This window comes from Sinohyriopsis cumingii, chromosome 12 (assembly GCF_028554795.1).
Source record: "Sinohyriopsis cumingii isolate HCF-2022 chromosome 12, ASM2855479v2, whole genome shotgun sequence".
Taxonomy (NCBI): Eukaryota; Metazoa; Mollusca; class Bivalvia; order Unionida; family Unionidae; genus Sinohyriopsis; species Sinohyriopsis cumingii.
In genome coordinates this window covers 102,930,030-102,957,432 of record NC_142972.1, presented here as the reverse complement: position 1 = coordinate 102,957,432, position 27,403 = coordinate 102,930,030, and the positions used below count along the sequence as shown (strand labels likewise).

General features: G+C 35.1%; 1 protein-coding gene across 2 annotated transcripts; it reads left to right on the top strand.

The window, feature by feature from the left end:
- Positions 1-1,557: 1,557 nt before the first annotated feature.
- On the top strand, positions 1,558-27,403 carry LOC149787137 (uncharacterized). 2 transcript variants are annotated; one of them, XR_016425261.1, is made up of 4 exons: positions 1,558-1,679; positions 3,387-3,534; positions 22,341-22,389; positions 25,392-27,403. XR_016425261.1 is itself a non-coding variant. In XM_089978345.1 (3 exons), the coding sequence occupies exons 2-3, from the start codon at positions 3,462-3,464 to the stop codon at positions 26,177-26,179; spliced, it is 861 nt and encodes a 286-aa protein (XP_089834471.1). In that variant the 5' UTR covers positions 1,558-1,679; positions 3,387-3,461; the 3' UTR covers positions 26,180-27,403. The 2 variants fall into 2 exon arrangements, 1 of the variants encoding a protein (XP_089834471.1); XM_089978345.1 differs by lacking the exon at positions 22,341-22,389.

The window sequence follows — 27,403 nt, the reverse complement described above, 5'->3', positions numbered from 1 at the left end:
TGTACTTGATTCAGGTTTTTACTTCAGGGTCTAAAGTTAGAAGGTTTATTCGATACAGGCTCGGATTTCAAAGTCCAACGATATGAGATGTATTTGATTCAGGTTTGGACATCAGTGTCTAATGTTATAAGGTTTATTCGATACAGGCTTGGATTTCAGAGTAATAAGTTATGCGGTGTGTTCTATTCATGTTTGGACTTCAGGGTTTAACTTTATAAGGTGTATTTGATCCAGGCTTGACTTCAAAATCCAATGGGAGGCACACTTTAATATATTCGTCTTTACGTTGGAAAGGTAATGCGAATCACTTTCAGTATAATTATTCCCCAGGAATTAACTTTCTCTCCATACTATGAAATTGGATGACCTACTTGTCAAGCATTGTCTGTGATTATGTAGACCTTCTGTAACGACAACGCCTCCTATAGACAACGCCCTCAGACTTGGGACTTTACGATTTTACTTGCCAATTAAATATCTAATGGACAGGACAGGTCTTCTTTGCTAGGCTATACATTCATGCTGATCTCAAATCACTAAAAGAGAACAATTGTGTTGTGCTACATAGGTACACAAATGCAGAAATAGTGGAGTGGGAATAATATCATTATTAACGTTGTCATGAACATCATCACGACACTCATCATTACCAAGCTAGCGTCAGTCACTACCACAGGCAGTAAGGATCTAAACTGACCACGCTGTAATAGTCCATATTAGTTAAAAAAAATAAAGCAGGGGCAGCAACTCTGTTGATTGCATTCGTGGATTTTATCAATCGTTTTAAGATTTTGTTAATGCATCATCATTGATGTGTAGAGTCTGTGTTGGTGTCAACTGCACAAAAGAAACAGTGGCGCTTGCATGACTATCAGCGGGGTTTTAATAGCGAGAGCGCCAGTGATGTTGCATAAAAATAACATAAAGTTAATTTAGGAGTAAAAGCTATACACGTAGCATTAACAGTAGTGGAGTTTCTGATAGTATTGTTTTATGAAATGCTGAATGCTGATTTGACTGTTGTGGTACCAATAGCGGCACTTGTTGTAGTGGTAGTTGCATTACTATTAGTCATGGCTGTAGTGATGATGGTGGTAGGATTAGTAAGAGAATGAAAATAAATTTGACACGGAGGAGGATTTCAATTCATGGTAGTAATATCTGCAAATGGATGGATGGATGGATGGATGGATGGATGGATGGATAGATGGATGGATGAATGGATGGATGGATGGATGGACGGACGGACGGATGGATAGGTAGATATTTCGATAGATGCAAGCATTCGGGTAAATAATTCAAAGAAATAAACTGTTTGTTCTCATAACGTGATCCTTGTTTATTATTCATGTTATCTTAGTTTAACTGTCTACGTTTATTTGACAAGGCACATCAACGAGGCAGACACATAACTATACAATTCATTTGATCCTTGAAATATCCCTGAACTTATAGTTTGCATCACAGTCAGCCACGCATGGTGTAACCTATTTATAACCGGTCTAACCACTTCGTTACCTTGCTCGTTCACACAAGCTTCAGAAATTCACTGCAGTGATTGACGGATTTGCTTAAAGCGTCACAACTTTGCAAGTGAAGGAAGAGAAAATACATTTTGTCGAACGTGACATACCTTATAATTCAGAAAGCTTACATTTGGAGGGATTTATATACATTTTGTAAGTATCAGTCTTCTTTATATTACCGTATAATATATATATATATATATATATATATATATATATATATATATATATATATGTATATGTATATATATATATATATATATATATATATATATATATATATATATATATATATATATATATATATATATATATTATGGTTCAGTTCAGACTTTAAACAGATCTATAACCTTCCAATCGTTTTGCTAATGATTTAAATGAAGGACGGTAGTGATTCTAAGAAGCTCTCTGGTTAATATCGTTTACGACAGATTTCATTGGCAGCAATGTTGTACAGTTTCTAGGGAATATCGAGTACGACATACTTTATTGGTAGCAGTCTGGTACAGTTTTAGTGACTATCGAGTACGACAGATTTTATTGGTAGCAATGTGGTACAGTTTCTAGTCAATATCGTGTATGACGTCTGGCGACTAGAAACAATTAAAGAAATATGATAGCTAGCTTTACTTACTGATACAAATGGTATCGTCCCAGATCTGTGAAAAGATTGTGTACGCATGAGTAAAATTGTATGTACGTTGTAATCTCTGTGTTGCTTGCCACAAATGTATAAATTTAGTCTAAGTTTCCTATGACTGGTCTCAACCAATGAGATCCAGAAGTTGGAAACTTTACATACCTGGACAAAATATTAATATCCACCACCATAATAGAAAATGTGAGAAGAACTCAAATAAAGATAAATTGAACTAAAACATTTGTATCCAACACGGGATAGAGGATTTTAGAGGAACTCGATCTAATATAAGTTGAAATATAATATTAGCAACCAACACGTGATATATGCCAGAGAAACTCAAACTAAGATAAACTAAACTTAACACAGGATATGATATCTAAAGGAAATCACACTGATTTAATTGAACTCGACTGCACACAGTCGAGGGTAAGTTTTAATCATGAGGAGAGCTTCAAATGACCAGTACAAAATTAAGTATGATATTATAGATATTCACACACGCACGCACGCACGCACACACACATATTGAAATGACCCACTCAAAATTAAATGTGAAAGCATCAAATTGGACCGTGTCGGTGAAACAAGACATCAATATTGCCATGATATATACATTGTTGAAATGACCCATATAAATTTAAGAGTGGGAACAGCATAATTATTTATTAGAGTGATTTACTTTTATGTTTACGGGTATTATTTACTGCAATAAATTGTACTTGTATGTTTCCGGGGATTATTTATTAGAGCGATTTACTCTATGCTGACTATGACTGATTGACAAACCGCATCGAGGACGGCAAACAACATACGAAGATCCATCCCATGAATTTGGTATTCGACCAGAAGAACTAGAGCGAGTGCATACTATGCATTGTAATGTGCTGTTGTAATTCTTCTCAGTCGTTCACATTTTTCTCAGCAGCTGGTTCTTTGCTAAACATAATCATAAAGTAGATTAACAATATTATTACATTATTAATCCTGGTTGAATACTCTTTCCCGCTATGTTTGCGAAGCAATCATACATGGCATTTCGATTTGAATGTGCTTAAATAATATAGACTTATCTTTGTTGTACTTAATAGTACATATTTATTTGATGCCTGACATTTTTCTTTTACACATACTAACTAATATATCAACAACTATTTTTAAATTAAATTGTTGTTACGTACTTGGAGTTGCGCTGCAAGTTTGTTCTCTGTCTTTTGCAGACGAATCTTAACATTGGCAGTGCGTAACGTTGACAGTTCACTTCGTCTAGAGCCACATTAAATCAAAACGACACGATGGCCGCATCAGTATCCCAATATGCTGCTTGCAGGTTGGTCAAAGATAGGACTATCGAACTAGAAACGGCAGGTATGTGATAGATACATTGAATATAACGTATACACGTATAACATGATCCACCATAATCATTAGACACATAAAAGTAGCATTTAGAAGTAGCATTTTTGTTTCACCAGCTTAATGCCAATTACAGTATGTCTATTAATATGTATCATGAATGGAATTTATTCCTTTCTCATGCAGTACAATTCTATCAATCGTATCATCAAGATTGACATTTCGTATTTCAATGTTAACAATCTTTCTATCAGGGTTGACGCTTTTCATTTCAATGTTAACAATCACGCTATCAGGGTTGACGCTTTTCATTTCAATGTTAACAATCTTGCTATCAGGGTTGACGCTCATTTTTTCAATGTTAACAATCTTGCTATCAGGGTTGACGCTTTTCATTTCAATGTTAACAATCTTGCTATCAGGGTTGACGCTCATTTTTTCAATGTTAACAATCTTGCTATCAGGGTTGACGCTTTTCATTTCAATGTTAACAATCTTGCTATCAGGGTTGACGCTCATTTTTTCAATGTTAACAATCTTGCTATCAGGGTTGACGCTCATTTTTTCAATGTTCATAATCTTGCTATCAGGGTTGACGCTTTTTATTTCAATATGAATAATCGTGCTGTCAAGGTTAATGATGTGTATTTCAATGTTAATAGTGCTATCAGGGTTGGCGATGCTTTTTTCACTTTAACAATTTTGTTACCAGTTGTGAAGCTGATTATTTCTATGTTATCATCACTTAATAACTATGTAAATCTTTATGTTTTTAGAACATTGAATGGTATATTTTTGGTTTAAATTTGTAAATTCAAAATTTTAATCTCGTGAATGTTAGATTCTAACACATTTATGTTTGATTACACTCTTACTGAGGTTGTTGATTTATGACAAACTTGTGAAATATTTACACTAGCTATTAAAAATAATTTAATGTGCCCAATATTGTTATGAGTCATTTTCATAATGAGCATGATGTTTCAATTTATTTTTCACTATTCTATATGCAAAATGAAGAGTATTATTTGTGTCTAGAAACTAGAAAGTATCCATTGTATTTTATTAAAAAGATCACTGATCAATGTCAGAAGGAGAGATATGGGTAGGGACATGGTATTGATTGATTGGCCTTATGTGTAGGAACGTGGCATGGATTAATTGGTCTTACGGGTAGGGACATAGTATGGATTTATTAGTCCTATGGGTAGCAACATCTTATGGATTTATATTTGTATTAAAAAATACGTGTGATTCGGAAATGCTCTTGTATGGAATGAAGAAGTTCAGCAACCTTTTTTCAACAAATCAAGTTATCTAGGAACTCGAGTCTTTCTTTTAAAACATTCGTGGTTCAGGAATAGTGCGAAATTTGAGCAGACAAAGGTCTAGACAATTCTCGATGCATGATTTAAAAGTTACGTCAAAAAGACCGAATTATTTAAAAATCTTAAACGATCACGGACTGTTAATTATATATATATATATATATATATATATATATATATATATATATATATATATATATATATATATATATATATATATATATATATATATATATTCCTTCCCAGTCCATTTTTAATATCCTGTATGGTGCTGGATGAGGAGACAAAATTGAGAACATATTTTGGGAACTACAATCTCCACCGGTCATTATCACATTATAAATGACTGTGCTTAGCACCTTTCAATCAAAGTATCAGGTGATTGTGAGCATTATATATAAATACAGCTATGGTTACATATGTTAGAAAAAACTCACCCTCCCTAGCCATAAAATAAGAAAGACTGGTACATGTAAAATAAGAAGTACTGGTACTTGTAAAATATGACACAATGACAATTCTGAAACAATGGTTCGAATACTTAAAACGTCAATTTTATACAATTTCAAATCTTCTTTAATTATTAGCAACGTCATTTATACCACATATCTTGCTAATTACGGTGAAAAGTTAAATATTTTATTTCTGAAATAAATTGATAGGGAAAACAATACTTTCTTTTCAAACTAAAAAAAAATCAGGAAAAGAAACAAAAATAGAAAATGGTATCAGCAGCAATATCGTTAATTAAGGAAATGTATGTAACCAGATAATTCCATTTCACAAACTAACACAAGTGTACAGAAAATATAGTGATAGGTTTTGAGCGTAAGAAAATCTTTCGCGTTTTACAACATATTTCTTCAGAAAATTTCGAACGATTAAGAAAAAAGCCATAAGCTCATCTTTTGTGTGACACCTGTGTGAATGAGTATACGACGGAAGATTTTTTTTATATTTATTCGCCGGAATACAAATTACCCAACCACCTTCAATCATAATATATCTGATAGTATGTTCTTGGGCAAGACACTTTACCCCCGTTGCGTTCGTGTTAAATAACTTCCATCAGTCCATGTAGATGGAATTCGGATTACCTACCTGCACTCCCCATCACACTCTCCTCATTCCCGGGCATCCACGATCCGAAGAATTCCTTTCATCCTCTCAAAACATGATACTCAGTATAATAATCCACTCTTAATCTTTGCAACAATGCCGGTTACAAGATCAAACGAATGACAGACAGATGGAAACGAAGATCAATCACAATATATCTGCTTGTTTATTCATAGGGAAGACACTTTATCCCAATGGTTTCAGCATAAATAACCTTGTGTTTGCTATGCGTTAAAACACCAAATCACACCAAATCAAATATCTGGCAAAACATACATACGGTTTTGAAAACAGAAAGTTCAATCTCATTTAATTTGTTACACAATATCGTTTACTGGACGCAAACAAATATGATTATACTGAAGAAGAAAGAGAAGTGGAACATTGCTTCTCGCTCAGATTATTTGTATTTCAAATAATGGTGCATAAATCAAGTCTTCTTCTAATAAAACATTACTGAAACACTTTCCATCCGCATAATACATAAAACTTCAGTTAGTGGGGAAGAAGCCCCCCGCCCAAAAAAAAAGAAAACACAGGAAGGCTACAATTAATAACATCAACATCAGGAAGAAAAATAGCAGGAATCATCCTCGTGATTACCGTAGTCATCACAACAACAACATTACAGAAATAATCGAAGTAACGTGCATCGTACACGATTATATTAACAATGATAATGATGATAACAATTTGGTGGTAATGATATAAGAACTGTTATAGTTGTGATGATTATTTTGATAAATAATTTGATAATAATGACGATGACGACGATGATGATAACATTTTTTATGACGTTCTTCTTCAATTAGTTCGATACCCAACGCATAGATGTAAGGTTCCAGTTATTTGTTCTTATTAGAGTTTAGAATTCAATCTGTCAATTAACGTAGTGTACGTTACGCTTCACATCCTTTGCTCGTAATTCCACTGAGCATGCTTATCGAAGAACAGCTATGCTATGGAAGTATAAAATAAAATGTCAGTGGAGAAAATCACACATTTGTATGGCAGCACACAAGATGTTTTACGTAGCAGTAATTTTCGTTTGTTTTATGCGTGTACGAGCACCCTTACGAAATCTGAAAATAAAGAACATACGTGCTGATTGTTTTACGAAGGGACATGTAAAACATTCCAAAAAAGCGAGAGAAAAAAATTAATGCTTGACATATTTTCTTTGTTGTATACATTAGGTTATGTTTTTTTATACAGATAATTAATTTTAGTGACAGATATATGAAAGCAGATATTAATAATAAAACCAGTAATTGTGCAAGAATGTTATTGCCATTTATTGTAAACATGATGATATCCAAATTTCACTGACCTAAACTAAACAGTTCTAAGAGTGCAAATTATTCATAGTAATCTGCAGGAATTAGTATGATGTTGATTTCAAGTTGAAGGCAAAAAAATTTTATTTCATAGCACAACCGAGAAATCATCTACGAAATTGAACTAAGGAAAAGGAAACTTTGAATAATCACAAATTAGGAAACGTAGGTCGAAGTGATTAAACTATGTTATATATGTCTCATACTGCAGTACAACATTGTTCTGCCTTAATGAGGTGCACCTACCTCTGATATATAGACACGCATGACACAGGAAATGTAGACACTAGCGATTGTGCAGTTGTATTTTCTGTGAAGTTATAAGTTATAAACCAAAAATAATTTTTTTTCTTAATGTTTCTTACAAGACTTTTACATAAATGTCCACACAAAATATATATATATATATACATATACAAATAATTTAAAAATAAGGTAAGTTACCAGTAGCAAATCATGTCTTTGAACCCACAAAAAGATATATAAATATCCAGTCTGGGTTTGAATAATTTTAAAGTTATTTTAAATAGCTTGCTTACAAGTTAAAGCCAGAATAATGCATGGAGAGCTCAAAACCAATTTGTTTTTTGTTTTTTTGCTTGGGTGGAGACCTAATTATGAGTACGATTTATGCAACGGTTATGTACATATTATAGCAAACATAAATATTTTAATCTTAAAATTAACTAATGTTGATAATCTTACTATATTAGTAATTATTGTGTATTGCTGGAGATAAATGCTAGATTAAAATCATTGTGAATTAAGTACGTCAACAGAAAGAAATGTGTTCGCCAGGCAATGAGGGCAGTGTTAAGGAAAAATGTTGGAGATAAACATCTTCCTTTGAAATAGCCACATTATTAGTATATAGAAATGGGGGTTCTTTACCACTTGGTCACGATGTAATAAAGAGTAGTCTAGTATATATATTAATCTGTTATGCGAGTCTGGACCACTTTTTTGCATATGGGGATTATGGACCACTCTGGGGTTCCATATGGTGTTTTTGGACTGGTTGCATTGCAATATATTAAAGATGTGCTTTTAGTATAGTGAAGCTGTCTCTTCCATGTTATCTTTGGAGCGTCGATCGACTAGGCGCTAGTGAGGAGATTCGCAGTAGTATTCCAATACCGGATATGTTTGAAGAGGAGGGTGTTGCACATGGCCCTACAACTGAACTCGAGTCACTCTATTCAGCAACTGGTAAAAATGATCTCGATGCAATAACTACAGACGCTTTAGCGTGCGGATGAGCTCATAGCGTGTGCGAATAAAGATCTGGGTTACGTTTCATAGATACTATATTGTGAGGAGAGCGAAGACAAGTACGAGAGCGATGAGTGGGTAAGACGTAGTTATTGCAGCGATATCATTTTTACGAGTTGCTGAATAGAGTCACTCGTGTGCAGTTGTAGGGCAGTGTGCAATTTATAAAATTTGAGTATTTAGTCAAGCATATGTTTCAGAGGATGGATATCTACGAGCATGCGGCGAAGTGCAATATGGTATCTGGGAAGAGCATAGGCGAGTCGTATGGTAAGATTATTTCGGAGGCTTTGGCGTCTGATGACACATTGTAGTCAGCGATGCCGTTGGAATCCACCAGTTGAATTGTTCAGGATAGCCAAATCATTTGACAAGCGATGACTGTGTATATGTGGTGCAGATGACTTTTTTACTCTGAAATTTGTTTTTTAAATTTTGTTTTGAAATTCCTGCTCGTAAAAAGAACCCTGTATGGGCTCTCCCGAGGAATCTTTAAACGTGTAAGTGACAGTAGTGGTTTTTTGAAAGGTATCGACGTCGAAGATTTCTTCGGTCCAGTTAAGGGTGTATCGAATTTTGAATGTCGTATTTTTTTGTCTGCTAATTCTGACGTGGTCACTTAATTTGAATTTGGATCTCACAAATACGGCGTCCGTGACCTGTTGTTTTTTGTCAGCCTAATTTGCTTCCGTGAGAGTCATTTTTGATGCTGCATTGCCATGTGTGATTGTATTGGTGAACGATTTATGGCAACAAATCTAAGTATCGATTAGTGTTTAAGCTGATAAAACGCTTCCACATGCGATTTTTGAGTGGTCTGTTAAACCACTCTACGACAGACGCTTTGATTTTATTGTGTGTGCTGTACAATATAATATCATTTTTTAAGTCAATCTGAGCCGATTTTGTTATAAAATTCACTACCGTGATCTAATCATTGTTTATTGGGCTTTCGTGCACCTACAATGCTATCAAACACGTCAACGATACAATTTCCCTTTTTTTCCTCAGAGGAACTACCACTGAGTACTTGCTGAATATATATATGTTCATCATGAGATATATGAAATGATCGTAGTACGTGCTGTCATCTCTCTGTGAAGACAGCGATAACTTTGCATCGTGGATAATGCTTGCGCGTTGTTTTATGTAGTTCTTCTGCGAGAACTTTCAGTTCCGATAGATCTTCAATTTACTATTTTCCTGGTGTGCCTATACCTAACTTATGTTTCGATCCTATGATGCCCCGCACAAGACATCGGTCTACACTCTCTCAGATAGTTTTAGTCTTGAGTTATTTTACGTCCCTCAGCAGGACTCGATCGCATCCAACTTTGTCATCCGGATAATCTCTGTAACAGAGAAGTTGGCATCGACGCCGTTGTAGGGCTCTTGACCGGGCAGCGGCTGGTCGTTTTCATCCAGCTGCTATTCTAAGGGATTCCATGTCCTGTATATTCATGTCCTGGCATCGTCTATCTGCCATAGGGTCTTGCAAGTTTTCCGATCAGCGCATGAACGTCTACGGCGGAACCGAGAATTGATCTATCACCAAAGCATTTATAGTCTCGCAAACACATATTTCTTTCCACGCGAAAATCTTCGCAGCTCGTGTCAAAGTCACAGATGCTGACTGCGTCAACGTAACAGTAACGATGTGTGATTAGTTTAAAACATATACTGTAAACCTCGATCTGATCATGAAGTGATGATTCTTCCTGACCACCTCGACGGGGTCGATGCTCTCCGTTCTGTTTCTGCACTTAAGGCACCACGAATCCATGTTAGCTGTGTTATGCTATAGTGTACACTATTTTGGCAACAGTGCTGTTTCAGAAATATATCTTTCCACGCTGTAAAATCATTTCGATTGGTGATGTTCCTTAGTACCTACGCTGGATGTAACCGGTGCAGTACCATGCACACGTACTATCATCCACGTCTTGAAGCTGCAACGAATTGTATACGGCTCCTGTATAGGGCGTGTTGGAGGTAACGCAGGACTTCATCGGGTGGAGGTAAACCAAAGGATTCGAAATAATCGACGTCACCGTAACGTAGATCGTCGATTAGAGCAACACAATGTGTGCCATGTCCATCATAATAATTGTTTAGGTGAATTACGCAGCTCACGTCAGGTGTAATGTGTTCATGAATCTGATCCTTCGATAATACACCGACGAGTGTCAATTCTTTTTCGAGTTCGATGTAGGACAGCTGAGGGTACCTTGTTTTTCCGTGTTAATGACTTTGCTTGTCTCTTGCCTTTGCTGGATAGTCCATTACCGTGCGTGCTTCCAGGAATTTGGAGTCCTCTTCCGATACCGAATAATCCTGGAAGTAACGATCCAGCGATGCCTGCTAACAGGATTCCGATGAATCATCCTTGTTTGGACAGCTGTGAAGCCGACAAGTTAAGAACGATTCCTTTTAGTGCATCCGCATGTTTAACTACTAATTTGGCTTGACTATGAGTCAGCATGAGGCTGTCAGGTCCTGTTCGCGCCGACGCTTTAAGCCTGTTCAATATGGGTCGCTTGTGCGTAGCCGCCACATCGATACGTTTCTTCTGCTGCCGGTGAATCTAAGAAACGGGAAGTTCAATTATAGCATATGAACCGTCAATGGAGTGATTTTGGGCATCCACAGCGAGAACCGTGTCATACTGAATTCGCCATCAACAGGAAATACTCATTTGTACATGTACTGTGCTAGAGCATCTCTTTCCAATGCCAGCGTGTGCTTGATGCCTCTGAAGCACATTCGGATATCGCTGCACACGCCAAAGATGCTGCTCAGTAGAAATATCATTCAGATCTCGTAGTCGGCCTCTTAAAGCGTTGTACAACTTAACAAATAATGTATTTCCCTTGAATAAATCTTTAAAAAATGGAAAGAAAAAATCACGGTTCTAAAAATCAAATAAAAAAATAATCCAAAAATAATCCATGAATTAAATTACAAAGTCCTACTAATGAAATGTTATAATGGATTCATGTTTTGAGTCCTAACGAATATCCAAATTGGAAGGCGATGACGTATACTGTAGTCAGTATAGTGGTGATATTATAGTTCTTTATGATTCCAAAGTCAATAATATTCCGGTGTTTGAAATCCGCATAAAATGTTTAAGCAATGTCTTTCCAAAAATTCTATATGAGCACTCTTCAAATATTTCCAGAGAAAAAAGAACTAATCCTCTTGAAATCGAACTGATCTAAAGAAAATTATAACTCAAAATTTGTCTACAACCTAAGAACTTGATATCAGTGTGAAAAAGCCCAAGTTAAATACAAAATAAATATGAAATAAATCAGATATACGTAACAAAAGAAAGTTAATGTGTGTGTGTCTGATTTGGATTTTTAACGTAGCTTTAACAATTTTTCAATAATATTGCTACGATGTCTGTAGTGTGGCAGCTGTTATTACCATTGTTGTAAATCTTTGGTATGACTCAATATCGTACCGAACCCACGACCTCAAGCATCCGGAGCGGTCAAAAGAAGTTAAAGATTCTTTGAACAATGCCTAAGATATTGACTGTCGTTATTAAATAGTCTGTATAACCAGTGAGGAAACCCGGGGAAATTATTTTTCTTTTTAATTCGAACCCTTAGTTGCGATAAGCAACTTTAATCGAGAGACGATCTCAGCTGGATATTTGTAGTATTGGTTGCCGCCACCGCCATCGTTTCCATTTCCACTGTGGTTGCTAGAAACTCCATTATTTTCAGTTTCAAGACCTCCCCATTGCCCCCTAATCCTTGATGTAAATCCACTCATCAGACATTCCTGTGGTTTTTTGTACCGGTTAAGATGTATGTGCCGGCTTCTGTTGTTGCTTTTGTCTGTGGAGAAAGTTGTTCAAGAAAAGATCTAAACTTATTTTTTCTAAATTCAAGGTTACCATGAAGGCCTTTCTTGATATTTGTAATTCATCACCCATTTCAATCATTTTGATTACTTTCTCCTCATCTTCATTTTTAACCTTGAGGTTTTTAATAACTGTGACATAAGTATTGTTTACTTTTCTCAGTACGCTACGTGCTGCTAAAATGGCCAAATAAGCTTCATCAACATTTGCTTGCCTTCTTACTAATTTTGCCATAACTGGTGGGGTTTTTCAGGAAAATTAACTAGCCATTCTAACGTCTAATCTGGTTCGGAATAACCAATATCACTCGTAATTTTGTTCACAGGTTCATCACGGATATCATCTTCAAACTCGTTTTGCTTAAAAATTGTTTCCACCCCCTTTATTTTGGTATCTTCTTCGTCTTCATGCATCTCTGTTAACTTCGATGCCATAAGTTTATCTTCCTTTTTCCTTTCAGCAAAACTAGCTTTCTTCTTTTTAGTTTCTTCACTCTCTGCTTTTTTCTAATTGTTTTAGCTTTAGGTTTTTATACAGCCGCATTTGCACCTTCTTCTGGCACTAACACCTTCAGCAATCGTTGCTATGATCGCTGAGTCGTTCTGTACGTGTCTGGCAGCTGATATTTCTTTACATCGTACGTCGTTTTCGCTTCGACGAGTTTAGTGAGAATAGGCTTGAACCATTCCCCGCCCATATCTCATTGAAATAACTGCTGCCATATTGTGTTCTCGATTACGCGCAAACGCAACTACGACCGCTGCTTGATACACGTTGAAATTGATTAGTGATCTTTCCGAACGACATGGTGCGACAACTTTGTTATCTAAAGAAAACGCTGTTTTATGATGACGATGCACTAACCAGATAAGTAAAATTCATTAAAGTCATTTCAATATCGTTCATGAATTCTTTCAGCGTCGCTATGAAACGTCATACAGTTATGTTAGGACCCAGACGTCGCAGCGTTGTAGCAGTCTTTGAATTCGTTCGAGGTGATGCCGCTGCAATGGTCTCTCGCAATCGCTTTGATGTCTAGATTATCCGGATCGGAAAACAATAAAAAAAACACCCAGTGCTACTGGTACATCATAGTACAACTGAGTGAGATAAATGCTATTGCAGCGCTTGTTTCGTGGTTCATATTCTGGCGGTCTGTCTTAATATCGTAAAATACGATGATCTAATGCGTGTTAGAAGCAAGTTCTTCTACGGGTTGTATTTGATCCAGATCCACGAAGGTAAAAACATCGTCGCGGTCAGAATCTCTGAAAACAAAGTGTTCTGCAAACGAATCGCCAAACTCACACAGTGTCCTGTATTGGTCCTGGTGAGGATTTAAAGTGTAAATGATCACTCGGTCATAGTTCAGCATATTGTTCAGGAGCCTGTTCATGATAAGATTTGTTTTACCACGACCGGTCGAATCCTTAATCGTGTAATGGCAATCAGGCATCAGGAAGTTATGATGGTACGCGTTCGTTTTCTATATAATTCACGTGAGTCGATAACATCTGCAAACCATGTCTTACAGTTCCTTTAGACCGCTGTTAGGGACGGGAAGCGGCGATACTGCCAGCTAGGATGCGTTGGATGAAAAGGTCAATCACGTATGGGATTCCATGCAGGGTAATCTCAACATAAACGGTGACAGCATCACCAATCTCGACGATGTAAGGTACCCACCCCCGAATGCCAACGCCGCTCGATGATCGTACGTCCACAGATAGGCAGAGACCAAACTGTCGTTGACTGGAGTAGAAATGGCGGGAAATATTTATATGCGAGGAAATATTCTTAATGGTTTACCATCTCCAATAGGACAGGCCTTTCCACCTTCTCAGGCCCTCTCGTCAGCAGATCTTAATGTGGCATTGTCTAACAAATATAATAAAACTAGTGGTGTGATATTCAGAAATGTATCATTGACTGGCCAAGTGACTAGAGGTCTTTCCATGTCATCACCTCCCTCTACAACAATATTGCATAATTTTAGACGAGTTGGAGTGTATAACGGGCTGAACACGAGAGTCGACAGACTATATATATAGTCTGTCGACTCTTCCTTGCCAGCTTGACAATATATATATTGTCAAGCTAACTGTTTCTTTAATTGCTTACCATAAAATACCTCTGCGAAGATCAAATAGTTACACCAAGGCATAAATATATATATATATATATATATATATATATATATATATATATATATATATATATATATATATATATATATATATATAATGTGTCTCCGACCAGGTAAAAGTAACAAGCAATTAAAAACCAGTCGACGGGGCTATATATTTGGATAGGTAAACAAACGTGACTGTACGAATCGAGCATACAATTCTTCACAAACTAGTGGCAGATAAATGGAAAGATTTTGTCCTAAGACAGGATATTGCTCGTCCTCTCATGATAATTACTCGGTCGATCTATTGACTAAATAAACGTGCCCTATCCAAGATCGAATGCCTGTCTGCATGAGTTGATCTCTAAAGGTGTTGCCGAAAACTGCTCGTGAGCTAGTACAAAGAGCTGACGAGACGAGAAATCATCACGTAGGAGCAGTACTTGAAACAACTATGAAACAAGTACAAAACTGTAACTGGAAAAACCGACAAACCCTCAAACCTAATTCGACTTCAGCACGAGATCATGAAGCAATCGCAACTAGCCGACATCGAGAAAAAGCTACCCAAAAGTGCTTCGCAAGCCATTTAACGGCAACGCGATAAAATTACGCATGACGTCAGCAAAGCTGTCCACTGCACTGCCGCCACATCGACAAACCGAAAATGTGTACCGATACATCGACAAGTGATTTATTTACGATTATGCCCACGTTCTTCAGTAAAGAGTCGATAAAGAACTACTGCAACGTATTGTTAAACCTAGCTTGGATGCAGAACGACGCAGACGCACGACCATCAAACTCGGAATACGTCTGAATGTTCATTTTGTGTGAGCTACGAATCTAAAGAGCATCAACGCGATGATGAAACACAGATTGTAGATCGTTTATCACAGTGATGATTTCAGTCACATCGATGAAGTCGCATGGTCGTTTACCCAACGTAACATGGAAGATTAACAAGAGTCTGTATCGGCATGGTTATAAGCGGGAGTGAATTCTGTTTCGTTTCAAAGTTCCAAATTTACACCGTTTCATGGGATACGCCACGAACTGCGCTTATCGTCCGCTTTCTCTTCATAGAGTCCAGAAACGTTGATTGAGAATCCATCATTGAGTGATTTCAGTTTAGGGACGTCTTTGACCTCCGGTGGTGATGATCCCGGTGGTAGGTAAGGTGTTAAAATACGACTTGTAGCTGGAGACGTGATCGACATGATCTGCAGCGGGAAGTTTTCCGGAAAGGTCGTTGCTTTTGACGTTGATGCACGCTTTCGTCTCGATGGTTAGCTTGGGAAAAATTAAAATCTATAATTTAATTTCATTTGCTTCCATAGTGAATACTGTTTGCAATATTTGGTTAAGACAAATCTAAACATTAGTATAAACCTAATATTCTTGTCAGTGTCAGTATAATTTTGAGAGATTAATAAAGAAAAAGGTTGGCAATTTGATACAAATCGTACTTGCCTTCATTACCAAAGCAGCACATGGAATGGAATCCTATGCGTCTTTCACTGTCATAATCATTTGACCATATACATGTCCTGAGTGTTTTCTAAATTTAACAAAATGTCTCTTAATGTTTAAATAAAATTACAATTCAAACACACTCAGAATTAGATTATAGCAATGACTGAACCTCGTATGAATAAATGAATATAGACAGCAATAATTCCAAGTTACTTATTTTAATGTATATACACAAATATAACCATTACTAACATGTCACTTGCTTACACTTGCCTGTAGTATATGAAATATTGTCTTTCAAGCGTGAATCCAATACTGGGTTCTTATGTGTGCATGATTTTGCATATATATATATATGCTAGCGAAGGTAGCTTTTAATCCATATGTCATCAAGTAAGAAGTTATACATTGTGTACAATGTTTCGTGTTATCAAAGTCAAGATCCATGAACTATCTGGAGAGTAAAGAAAATATGTTTTCACTTCTGAGTTGTATAGATTGCTCAATTTGGGAAGGGTGGCCTTAAAGCTTAAACTACTACATTTTAGGAAAACAATGACTTTCTTTTGAAATACTCGAAAAGGACCTGAGAAGATATCAAACACTAGAAAGTGGCTGCAGAAACCAATGTTTGAATCATTATTGCCACAGTCCATATGAGGCTGCTGAATTTGTATGCTGTGACCTTTGTCAAAAGGATGTACCTAGAAAAATGCAATTGGGATGAATTTTTTAACAGGGCAAAATTAAATACCATGGATATAACTTTTAAGGAATATGTAAAAGCTGATGTATCTGGTAAAACTGACATGATTTAATTCAACATGTAACATAAATATTTTATATCACACCTACCGTACCATACTCAGGTACATTGCCGATTCATTTAATGCATTACTTGTAGGAAATAATAATACGATATTCAGATCAATCAAGTAAATGTATCACCTGTCGCCCTACTTGATGCAATGTTATTTTGCTATTGACTATAAGCTTACCAACAGCACAAAGGAAAGCTGGGCATGTGTTCAAATTATAAATGATGCGAATGACCCAAACCCTCTAGTTTGGGATTTGATTTTAATTCAATAAATTATTGAAGATTCTCAGATTAGAGAATAAGGGTTTTGTAGACACAAAAGGGGAATGGTTAATTATTCAATTATTCTTTTGTAAAAACAATGACAACAATTTGCTGCAGCGTTAGGAAAATGTATTGAAACATGTACAACGTTATGCCCTAACATTACAATAGATGAAGATGAAGTATGCTATGACTATATATAAGGAATGAGTAAAGTCTGTGCCTTGCCTATACTAAAGCTGGCGAAACAAGTTAAGAAATGCTGTCCAGGTTACTTACTTAACTAAATCCCCACTGATACAACATTTCACTTTTGTGCATGTGATGGAAATTACTATCTAATTATTGTACAGTCTCCATTGATTAATAACTGTGGAAGTACAAAATGGTAACTATTACAAAATTTGTGGCCGCATTGTGGTTGGTCCACGATGATTTTAGCATCATAACATGACTGTACGTGACACATCACTAACTGGGAATAATGACAGACAATTGTAATGGATTCTATTCAGCTTAAGTTTAAAGCGGGCATCTCCTACTGCTATGTATTTGCCCCTATCATGCATGCGGTTTTACAATGGCAGATATCAAGAGTCTCAAATGGGTAGTGATTTGATGTTTAATTTATAAAACAGGTATATAATATCCAGCTTTTTGAATCTTGGCCGGCTTTTATTCAATGAGTATCATGATTTACTCGTATATCATTACACATATGAGTACCACAATTTTTATTTTCTTGGAAATAGTTAAAAGAGAAAACAAATCTCTGTAATACTAGCTCAGATATTTCACTTTCCATTTATCACAAGTAACAAATAGTGCCAGATGCCAGTTCATGAATAATGTTCTATAACCTGTAACATTTTTAAGTAGATTTGCTACTACAAATTAAAATTCAAAGATTAACTGTACTTTAAAATCAGTTGAACATTTGACACATACAGCATCAACAGACAGCATGGAAATTCCTGTGTGATGTCACATAGTTAGTTTAGGTTAGCCCAGCCAGTTTCATGAAATTTGAACAGATTGTTTAACAATGTTTCCAGTTGTTGGGTATTCACTTGAAGGGATGATTATTTGATTCAGAAATTCCAGATTTATAGTAATGTATTTGTGACCAGTTATTTGCATTTTTGGATTTGGAACGGTATATTAGACTTAAACATATTTTATTTGAAGTCAGAATTGCATCAAATAAGAAGAAACATTAGCTCCTTTAAGCTTTTCACTACGTAAAAAATCATATGGTTGAATAAAATTCTCAGTTGAGAGACCAGCATACATCCACATTCTTTTCTAAACAGAGGTGAGTTTATTTACTCCTACAAGTTAACATTTAAACCATGTTCGCCATAGGGTGGGGTTCATGTTATACGTCACCCAGCCCCCTTTTCATTGACATATAACTTTAATTTTACTTGTAACAAGCCCGCTTGAGGTAAATTGTCCAAATTCGGACAGACATAGCCGTTTTATTTGGCCAAATCTCCCTTATGCATTGTTTTATTTAAAAAGAAATAACACACAAAATGTTGATATGTAGTAATAGTAAAAAAGACATTTCAGAAAACGGGATAAAGAAAATTCCCATGGATTCAGCCAATCAGTAAAAAGAATATTGTGGAAATATTATATGGACTTATTTGGAATCACAAAGTGATATGTTAACATGCTATCATATAGAAAATATTCAACTACACACACTATTTTGTAACATGTACCGATTATGTGATAAAATGGTTTCCTGACAATTCCAGGGTGTAGGTTTCCTGATTGAATATTACTTTCCAGTTCAAAATCCCATCTCACTTATGCAATAGTCTGATTAGGACGTGAATTTGAGTCTGTTTACTGAATCTGCTGGTGCCTGTGTATTTTTTGTGTACATTAAATAACTGTCTAAATGTGACAAACAACGTGGCATCAAACCCTCACCTCTACATCAGATACACTGTCAAAATTATCGGAAATTTGTCCATGATGTATATTGCTTTAGATCTGGCCAGGATGGTTTTCTTCTGATCATAGGTCCCAGTCCTTTAAGCATCTGGTTCGACCTCTTGACAAGCTGTTCCAGTATTTGATCTGCTGGTGTATGACTATCTGACTTCCCCCTGATATTGCCAGAAATGCCATATATACTTTGATTTGCATGGCACATACTATGTATAATTCTTGCTGATGGAATAATAAGTACAAGATCTCTATAACATATTTAGTTATGTTGTTATGAACCTTGAACATCATAATGGCAATCTAGTAACCTCTCCATGTCCGATCTGTGTATCACATCCAAACCCACATGTACAGTAAATCAACCTTTAGCACGGTATGGTCATATGCTGCAATAAATCTAGAATAAAATATCAGATATTGTATTTGACCTCTGCAACATAAAATGTACAAGTGTTTAATAAGCTAGTGAAATGCAAGTCATTAGCCAGACAGAGGTAGTCTGGCTACTACCAGAAGTTTAACCTGGATCTTCCACTGTGTCTAAGGATGCTCAGCCACTTAGCTTTAGTAATTTATAATGTCAACCCATACATCCAGAATGAACCTTATGTATAAATTGTGGTAGAAAATGATTGTTATATCGTGTGAGTTACACTTTGCATTTCACATTATATCTTGAACATAACCTCTAGGCCATTTACATTGTATAGTGGTATTCTCAAATATAATGTGATTATTTGTGCAACATAGTGTTGCAAACTGAAGGTCATTTCAGAAAATTTGCTTTTGTTGATGTTAAAGTTTAAATGATAGTCACTGGCACTTCGTTATTCTGGTTTGTGATGTTTCTGTGGTTTTAAACTAAGTCAGTGCCAGCCTTAGCAAACGTGGGGCCCAATTTGGAAGAATTTTGGCGGGACCCCCTTGATTTACTCATGGGGACCCCTGTAAACAAAGCATTGGAAATAAACTTTTAAACAAGCTTTATATGATATGGAACTGAACATTTTCTTCGATCACTTTAAAATTACTTTCTGTATATATAATCATTAAGAAAAGGCAATAAACAAATATCAATTAAATATACATAACAGGTTACATTCTAAGGTTATGAACATATTATTCAGAATAGCTGAATAATTCAGCTATTAATTTTCTGAAATGTTTCTCATCCTTTTTACTTATTAAAATTTGAAGTTATGACATGAACAATGTAATTAGTAACTTTCATATCAAGAAGAATATGTAAATAGAATTTGGTATGGGTTTTATATTCCTCAAGAAATTAATTAAACAACATGGTAGAATAAAAGATAAATTAAACTGTTCTTGTCTTGTCTCCATGTAAGAGCACCTCCCTTAAATATGTTTTCCATTAGAAATCTGAAATAGAATGATACAAGGACAAGAGATAATACACTGATGAAACTGCTCATCATCTGAAATAGCATGTGATTTATTTCTCATCACAATTTTGTCACTGATAGCATTATTGCTTTCAAGAGTGCAAACAAATTTTTGTAAGTGATTGTTATAATGTGACACATTTCAAGAATTCGGTGTTACAACCACTTCAGATTGAAATCATGTAGAATTATTGCCTTCAGGCTGAAACATTTGGGAACAAATACCTAACAAAGATACATAAATTTAATAATGGCATTAAAACAATGAGGCACTAAAATGATAATTATGTGTTATGTTACATAATGCCTCTATAATACACAATGATTGTTTCATCAGGCATGTTAATTGTGTTTCTAGGTAAGTGAAATTTAGTTTTTACTTGTCTGGTAAGTGGGATAGAAAAATGGAATTTTTCCAGATCTATTCTCGTACAAGTTAAACACTAAACAGCTTTGTAAACTACAAGGTTAAATCAGATGAAACTATGTAACAAATACAGCTACTAAATGTTGATACAATATGCAAATTATCAATATGCAAGGATAAACATTTGAGTAAGAGGGCAGCAATATTGTAGTAAATAACTACACATGAATAAAAACATCAAACGCATCAACTGTGTCACCCAAATTTCAAGATGTATGACATAATGTGTCAATACAAAATAACTTTCCTTTCTTATCGCAATATTGGTCACAGCTACTGACTTCTTTATTATAATAATACCCAAAATCATGATAATTCAATGTCTGGTTTAAGTAGGTCTAAACGTAAAGGGTACCCTGTGATATAATTTGAAGGAAAGATGAACCAAAGTTCAATGACACATGCAAGAGGCAATGGCATCTTCTGAAAATCAAACAATAAAAATTCTAAGATGCATCACGTGACTTAATAATATGATGAGTGTTGATATGACATGTAAAAGTGCTCAATCACTGAGAAAGCTGGCGGATATAATGGTTAAGACCAAGAACATTCAGAAAATTCATGTTGGAACATCTCAACAAAACTTAAGCAAAGGTGAATAACTTTAGATCTTTTCATGACACTGTTTATTTGTTATTTTGGTAGCTATTATCCGCTATACAAATGATAATTATGTTAATATATTGCACAGAAATATAGATTATAGAATCCCTAACTTATGCAGAAGTAATATAATGGGGAAAATCAAGCCAAGTTTGATTGTTGGTAATTCTAATGCTAGAAATAGTTCACCAAAAATGTTCAGTGCATGTTTCATTCTATGAAATGGTTGTAAAGTCACAACAGACTTGGGTTCCACTACAAATTAAATTACGATGTCCTTGCAGATGTCAATTAAAATTCAATTGGCTATGCCGGTGGCCTAAATGGTTAGAATGTCTGCCTCAGATGCGGGAGGTAGTGGGTTCGAACCCTGGCTGAGTCACACCAAAGACTTATAAAAGTCACACTAGAAGAAGCATCGCTTGGGACTAAACTTTAACTGGTTAGTGTTAGGACTGGTTGTCCTGGTGTGAGGATAAGGTGACTGGGAGGGACATGATGACATATATCCGCTGCATGTCTGCAGCATGATGCCCAGGTGCTAAATATCACTATAAATTGACGCAATGCAAACATCATAGTATTATGAATGAACCATTGTTAAAGCAATGTTAAAAATCAATATCACAGATGCAAACAATTTAAAGTACTCAATGTCATGACTGTTCAATTCAATTAGACCATAATTACGATTAGACCATAATTACGATTAGACCATAATTACGATTAGACCATAATTACGATTTTAAGTTATGATTCATATAATATTTAATTGTAATTAATTACTCAGTTACACCACTGATGTTGTAACGGAACTTAGGTCTGAATCCCACAGTAAAGTAAGTAAAATCACTTATGTACAGTTTTCTTATCTCAAACTTAGCTTATTGCTTATGCTATAATAAACGCAATACTATCAGGTTAACACCTGGCAGCTAAGTATGTATATTTTTTAAATTTGTATAATTTGTTTGGAATAGAAACCACAATAATCTTTGCTTTTGTAATTTACTTGTAATTGAGAAATTATGCAAGTCTAGACGTTCAATTGCAATTAGAAACTGCATGATATAGGTGATGTTCAATTGCAGTTACATTATAATTGCGACTAATTACTTAATTATACCAATTACCTTGTAATTAAACCCAAGACTGGTGTACAAAATGTAAGAGTACGGAAGAGTACCAGTCTACTTCTCGGCTCAGATGATCTTTATTGTGACGTCATCAGTATGCAGTAACATGTGCGATGTTCAACCTTTTAACATCGTCAGAGCCGTGTTCCATCGCCGTAAGAAAATAATTCTTGGCTTATTCAACCACTGACTTTAGAAAAAGCTTCTGCAATAAATCCACCGTATAAGAAAAATGCGATCTAAATTGCTGAAGTCACTATAGAATGTGCTGCATTTATCAAAGAGCAATAACAGTGTCACATGCAGCTAAAAATATCGTAGGATCTATTCAGTATATCTAAATATATGATCTGGCCTGGTTTGACTAAAAATGAATTGTCTGTTTGTGTTGATATCTCACTTAAAATTAAATGCAAACAAAAACATCCAATAATAGAAAGTGTTTAATAGGGCCAAACAACTGTAAGGTTCATGGTATTACTGAAAGCAAAAACGTATACAGACGTATGAAATGACCAAAACAAATAATAAATACCATATATGGTAAAAAGTCTCTGTTGATATATCAATTATTTTGTATTATATAATTAGGTAATAAAATATATAGTAAGATATAATTTATTTAATAGACCAAATGGTCGTCAAGAGTATTAACTGCTACCTTGATTTATACTAATAGGACTGATGTACTACTTAATGAAAATATTTTTCATCTTATGGAGAAAAATAAGCATCATCAAAAAACACATACAGAATTTCTCAATGTGAATGTATCAAAATTGGCAAAAGGTTATCTCCCTTTCACAGGCTTACTAAGTCCTAATTACTTCTAACAAGCATATTACATTATTACTGGAATAGAAGGATGGTGATGATAAATGACAGTATTTGTTCAGTAAACGTCTATGATTTGACTGAGGAAAAGTGGGGGGAAAAAACATTTTATTCACTTGTCTAAGAATAAGAAACAAAGCATGTACGAAAGTAGCATGTTCCTATATTTGATTATAGTTGGCAATATAATTATATCTAGAACATGTTATCTGGAGCACTAAGTTATTTTTAAAACAGTATGGACTGGAGATTAGGAAGGGTGAAATTCGTCAAAAAAGTTATTTTTTTTTAAATAAGTAACATCGAGGAAATATAATGAGACACAAACTCTTAAATTTCCTTGAAAGAGATGTTAGTTTGCCGAATTTTTTCATCATATGATAGACTGTACCTGTTGACCATTATAACGGGTAGACGAAAATAAGGGTAAACTGCGATAAGAACAAAAAAAAACAACACAGGAAGCTAATTGCACTCTTTCTCATATAACTACAATGGTTGAACCTGAGATGATATGACAGTGATGGGTAAAGGATTACACTCTTGACCATTCAGCCACCTGGTACCATCCATCGGTACAACAGTTAATTTATATCTTCTCACTACAGCACATATAATGTAGACAAACTATAAAATGTAAGAATATAGTTATTAATATCAAAGTGTTACCGACGCATGATCTACTATTACAGATTATCATTCTGTGCACGAAAATAGACAAAATGCAAGAAATAGACTTTCTTAAATAAATCTTCATATTACTGGGTTCAATCTACATTTAAAACCAAAAGATATAAAAAGGAAATAATGGATAAGCGGAGCTTACATTACCTGATGATGGTACTGCCTACTTGCTCAAGCCAAGTAAAAGTGTTCATAGCATGCGTGCACTTTATGTGAGATAATAGTAGTTATACTGAGTATTGCTGGGCGTGACTGAATTGAATACAAAACACATGATGTCTCAAAGTTTCCAGTGGTCATATGGAGGATTCATTTAATATAATGTGATGTTCACTTACAAACATTAAATAAAGGCTAATGCCAAAGTTATGAAGAAAGCCGATAAGTTTTTTTTTCTTTAAATGCAATTGGGCATGGGTGTTTTGAACACATGTAACTGGAATTTCCAAGCAATGACCCAGGGGCTAAATCTACTGGGGTAAGGGCTATTTCGGTTGCATATATTATTTTGTCTTTCTATGAACAGTATGCGTATATATGGTTATATGGTGGGGATCTCAATACTGTTCAATTTGCGATGCATGAACAACAGCGTCCATTATTATTGGAGTGGGATAACGTTTTTTTTGGGAGGGTGAAGATAGACTCTGGTCTATCACCATATGTAGTTTGTATTGATACTTGGCCATTTATCACACATGGCAGAAATCAGGAATTACTTGAAATTCATTTAAAATTACCGCTACCCCTTTAGTCCTACTTTATTCTGAGCAAGATAATGTTTATCATTTTAGTTATAGTTCGTTCCACGTTTCATATCTGAATTTTCCTTTCTGTACCTCGGTACATATTCAGATCGTCGTCATTCAGTGTAGCTACAAATACCTAATTCTTTTTAAATACTTCGTGTGACATGAATGAGGTACTTTGTGGAACGAACTGTAATAGTAATAAATTACAAATAATATGAATATTACGATAATGGTGGTGGTGGCTAAATTTAGGACACTAGACGATTATTTTAGGTCAGAAATATATATATATATATATATATATATATATATATATATATATATATATATATATATATATATATATATATATATATATATATATATATATATATATATGTGCGTGTGTGTGTGTGTGTGTGTGTTTTCTGATGTATTCACTTTTTTTCTCCACAGACGGCCGTAAACCCAACTACAGTTGCGTTTTGGTGACAGAAGACACTTTTCTGGTCTTAGACCGTGATACTTGTGATCTCCAGCTTTTCAGTCTTCCTGACGGCAAACTGCTGGCCAAACTCTACAAACTGGTGCACTATCACACGGGTGTTTGTCTTATTAGCAAGACACAAGTTGCTGTGTGTCTGGTAGATAGTAGGATTTTAATCCTGTCATTGAAATCTGCAGATGACGGAAAATGGGTCAAAACAATAGATGTAATGACAGGATTAGAATCATATGAATGTCATTCAGTGGCAAAATTGAATTCTACAGACAAACTCGTTGTCAGCGGTGTGAAATGGAACGACAGCATGTTGTACTGGTGTGTTGTAAACCTTACAGATGGAAGCATAGAATCATCTCACAAGGTCTGTGAAAGGGGCTTTGGCCTTAGTTACTTGGCCGTAAAAGACAACACTGTCTACATCTCGTGTGGGATTTCTGAATCCACTACTACAACTGGTGTGTATGCATATGATATTTTTAATCCACACACACGCAAATTTCTGTATCAACATCTTGGTTTTACACCGGACTGGATAATGGTGGATAAGAGGAATTTCATTTACGTGTGTGACTCGAACTCGACCAACATTCATCAGCTGACAGACAGCGGTCAGCTAGTGACCATACTCACAGTGTCATCAAGGCCAATTAGAATATTCTATGATGACCAGCATGGAATTATGTACACCACAAGTCTTGGAAACAATGTGATAACAGTGTACAGACTGGAGTATGAATGATTTTATTTTAACTTAACTTTTACATCAAACGACAACGAAAACTACACACTGCTATACCAGTCTCACAATTTTATTTTATCTATATGTTTAGTACAATGTTGCGTATATGTATCTTGTTTCCAATAATTACGTTTCCTTGAGACGGTCCCTCGATGAAAGCACATGTCGACTTTGAATGAGATCAACCGACACACCATTTCATCCATTGTGATGATTATTTCGACTCGTCACTATGTTTCGAGTAACTATTTTTTTAAATTATGTATTATTAGATGACAATATTTTATTTTGCCTTACTTGTTTAGCGTGTATTTTAATCAAATATTTTCTCCCGGAACGTGTTCCGCTAGGTTTGTAATGGCGCCATTGTTCGCAGTACTTTAGGCTGCTGAGCGCGAGGAGGTAGAGTTCTCGTTTCTAGCCCGTGTCGGAGAACATCGAGTGTCCCCGTTGTCTATGTTTGTGTAAACATCCGAGGTTCTCCAAGAGTATAGAGAGTATAAATAAGGTCCCCGTCGTTACAGACGAGAGACTGACAGGATTGAAGTCACAACTGTCTGTCTCCCTTCGGACCAAAATTCTAAATCCAAATTTGTATCAGTCATGACTACTTTATTCAGATAAAAATCATCTCTGAAAGTGTTATGTTATTACAATATAACATTTGCGGATTTTAATTTATAAAAATCCTTATTTGTCCAAAATTCGGCTTTGCCCAGGTTCTGATGTATACACATTTCGGATTTGTCCAAAGTTCAGATTTGCCCAGATTTTGATTTATACAAATTTCGGATTTGTCCAAAATTAGGATTTGCTCAGATTTTGATTTATACAAATATCGGATTTGCCCATATTTTGATTTATACAAATTTCGGATTTGTCTAAAAATTCGGAATTGCCCAGACTTCATTTAAAGGTTTTATTTTACAGAATTTCTATAAATAGGGTTTGTACAATTAACCACCAATATAACTATATTTTGATGTTATAAAAACATAATATTCATTATATCAAATTTAGTTTATTAAAGTATTTATGCTAAAATTATGGTTTCTTAAAGTATGCATGAAAACTTGTGTATTAAAAACAAATCTTGTTTGGCGTATGTTGTATAGAAAATGTATGGTCATGAAGAAATTTTTTTATTGTGTATGTCAATGTAATTGTGATCATGTGAGTATTAGAAAAAGGAAATAAGAGAACACAATAAAAAGTAAAACATAA

Coding starts and splice junctions, on each gene's coding strand:
- LOC149787137 (XM_089978345.1), top strand. CDS start 3,462: ATGGCCGCATCAGTATCCCAATATGCTGCTTGCAGGTTGGTCAAAGAT. Junction 3,535..25,391: donor TATCGAACTAGAAACGGCAG/GTATGTGATAGA, acceptor TTTTCTCCACAG/ACGGCCGTAAACCCAACTAC.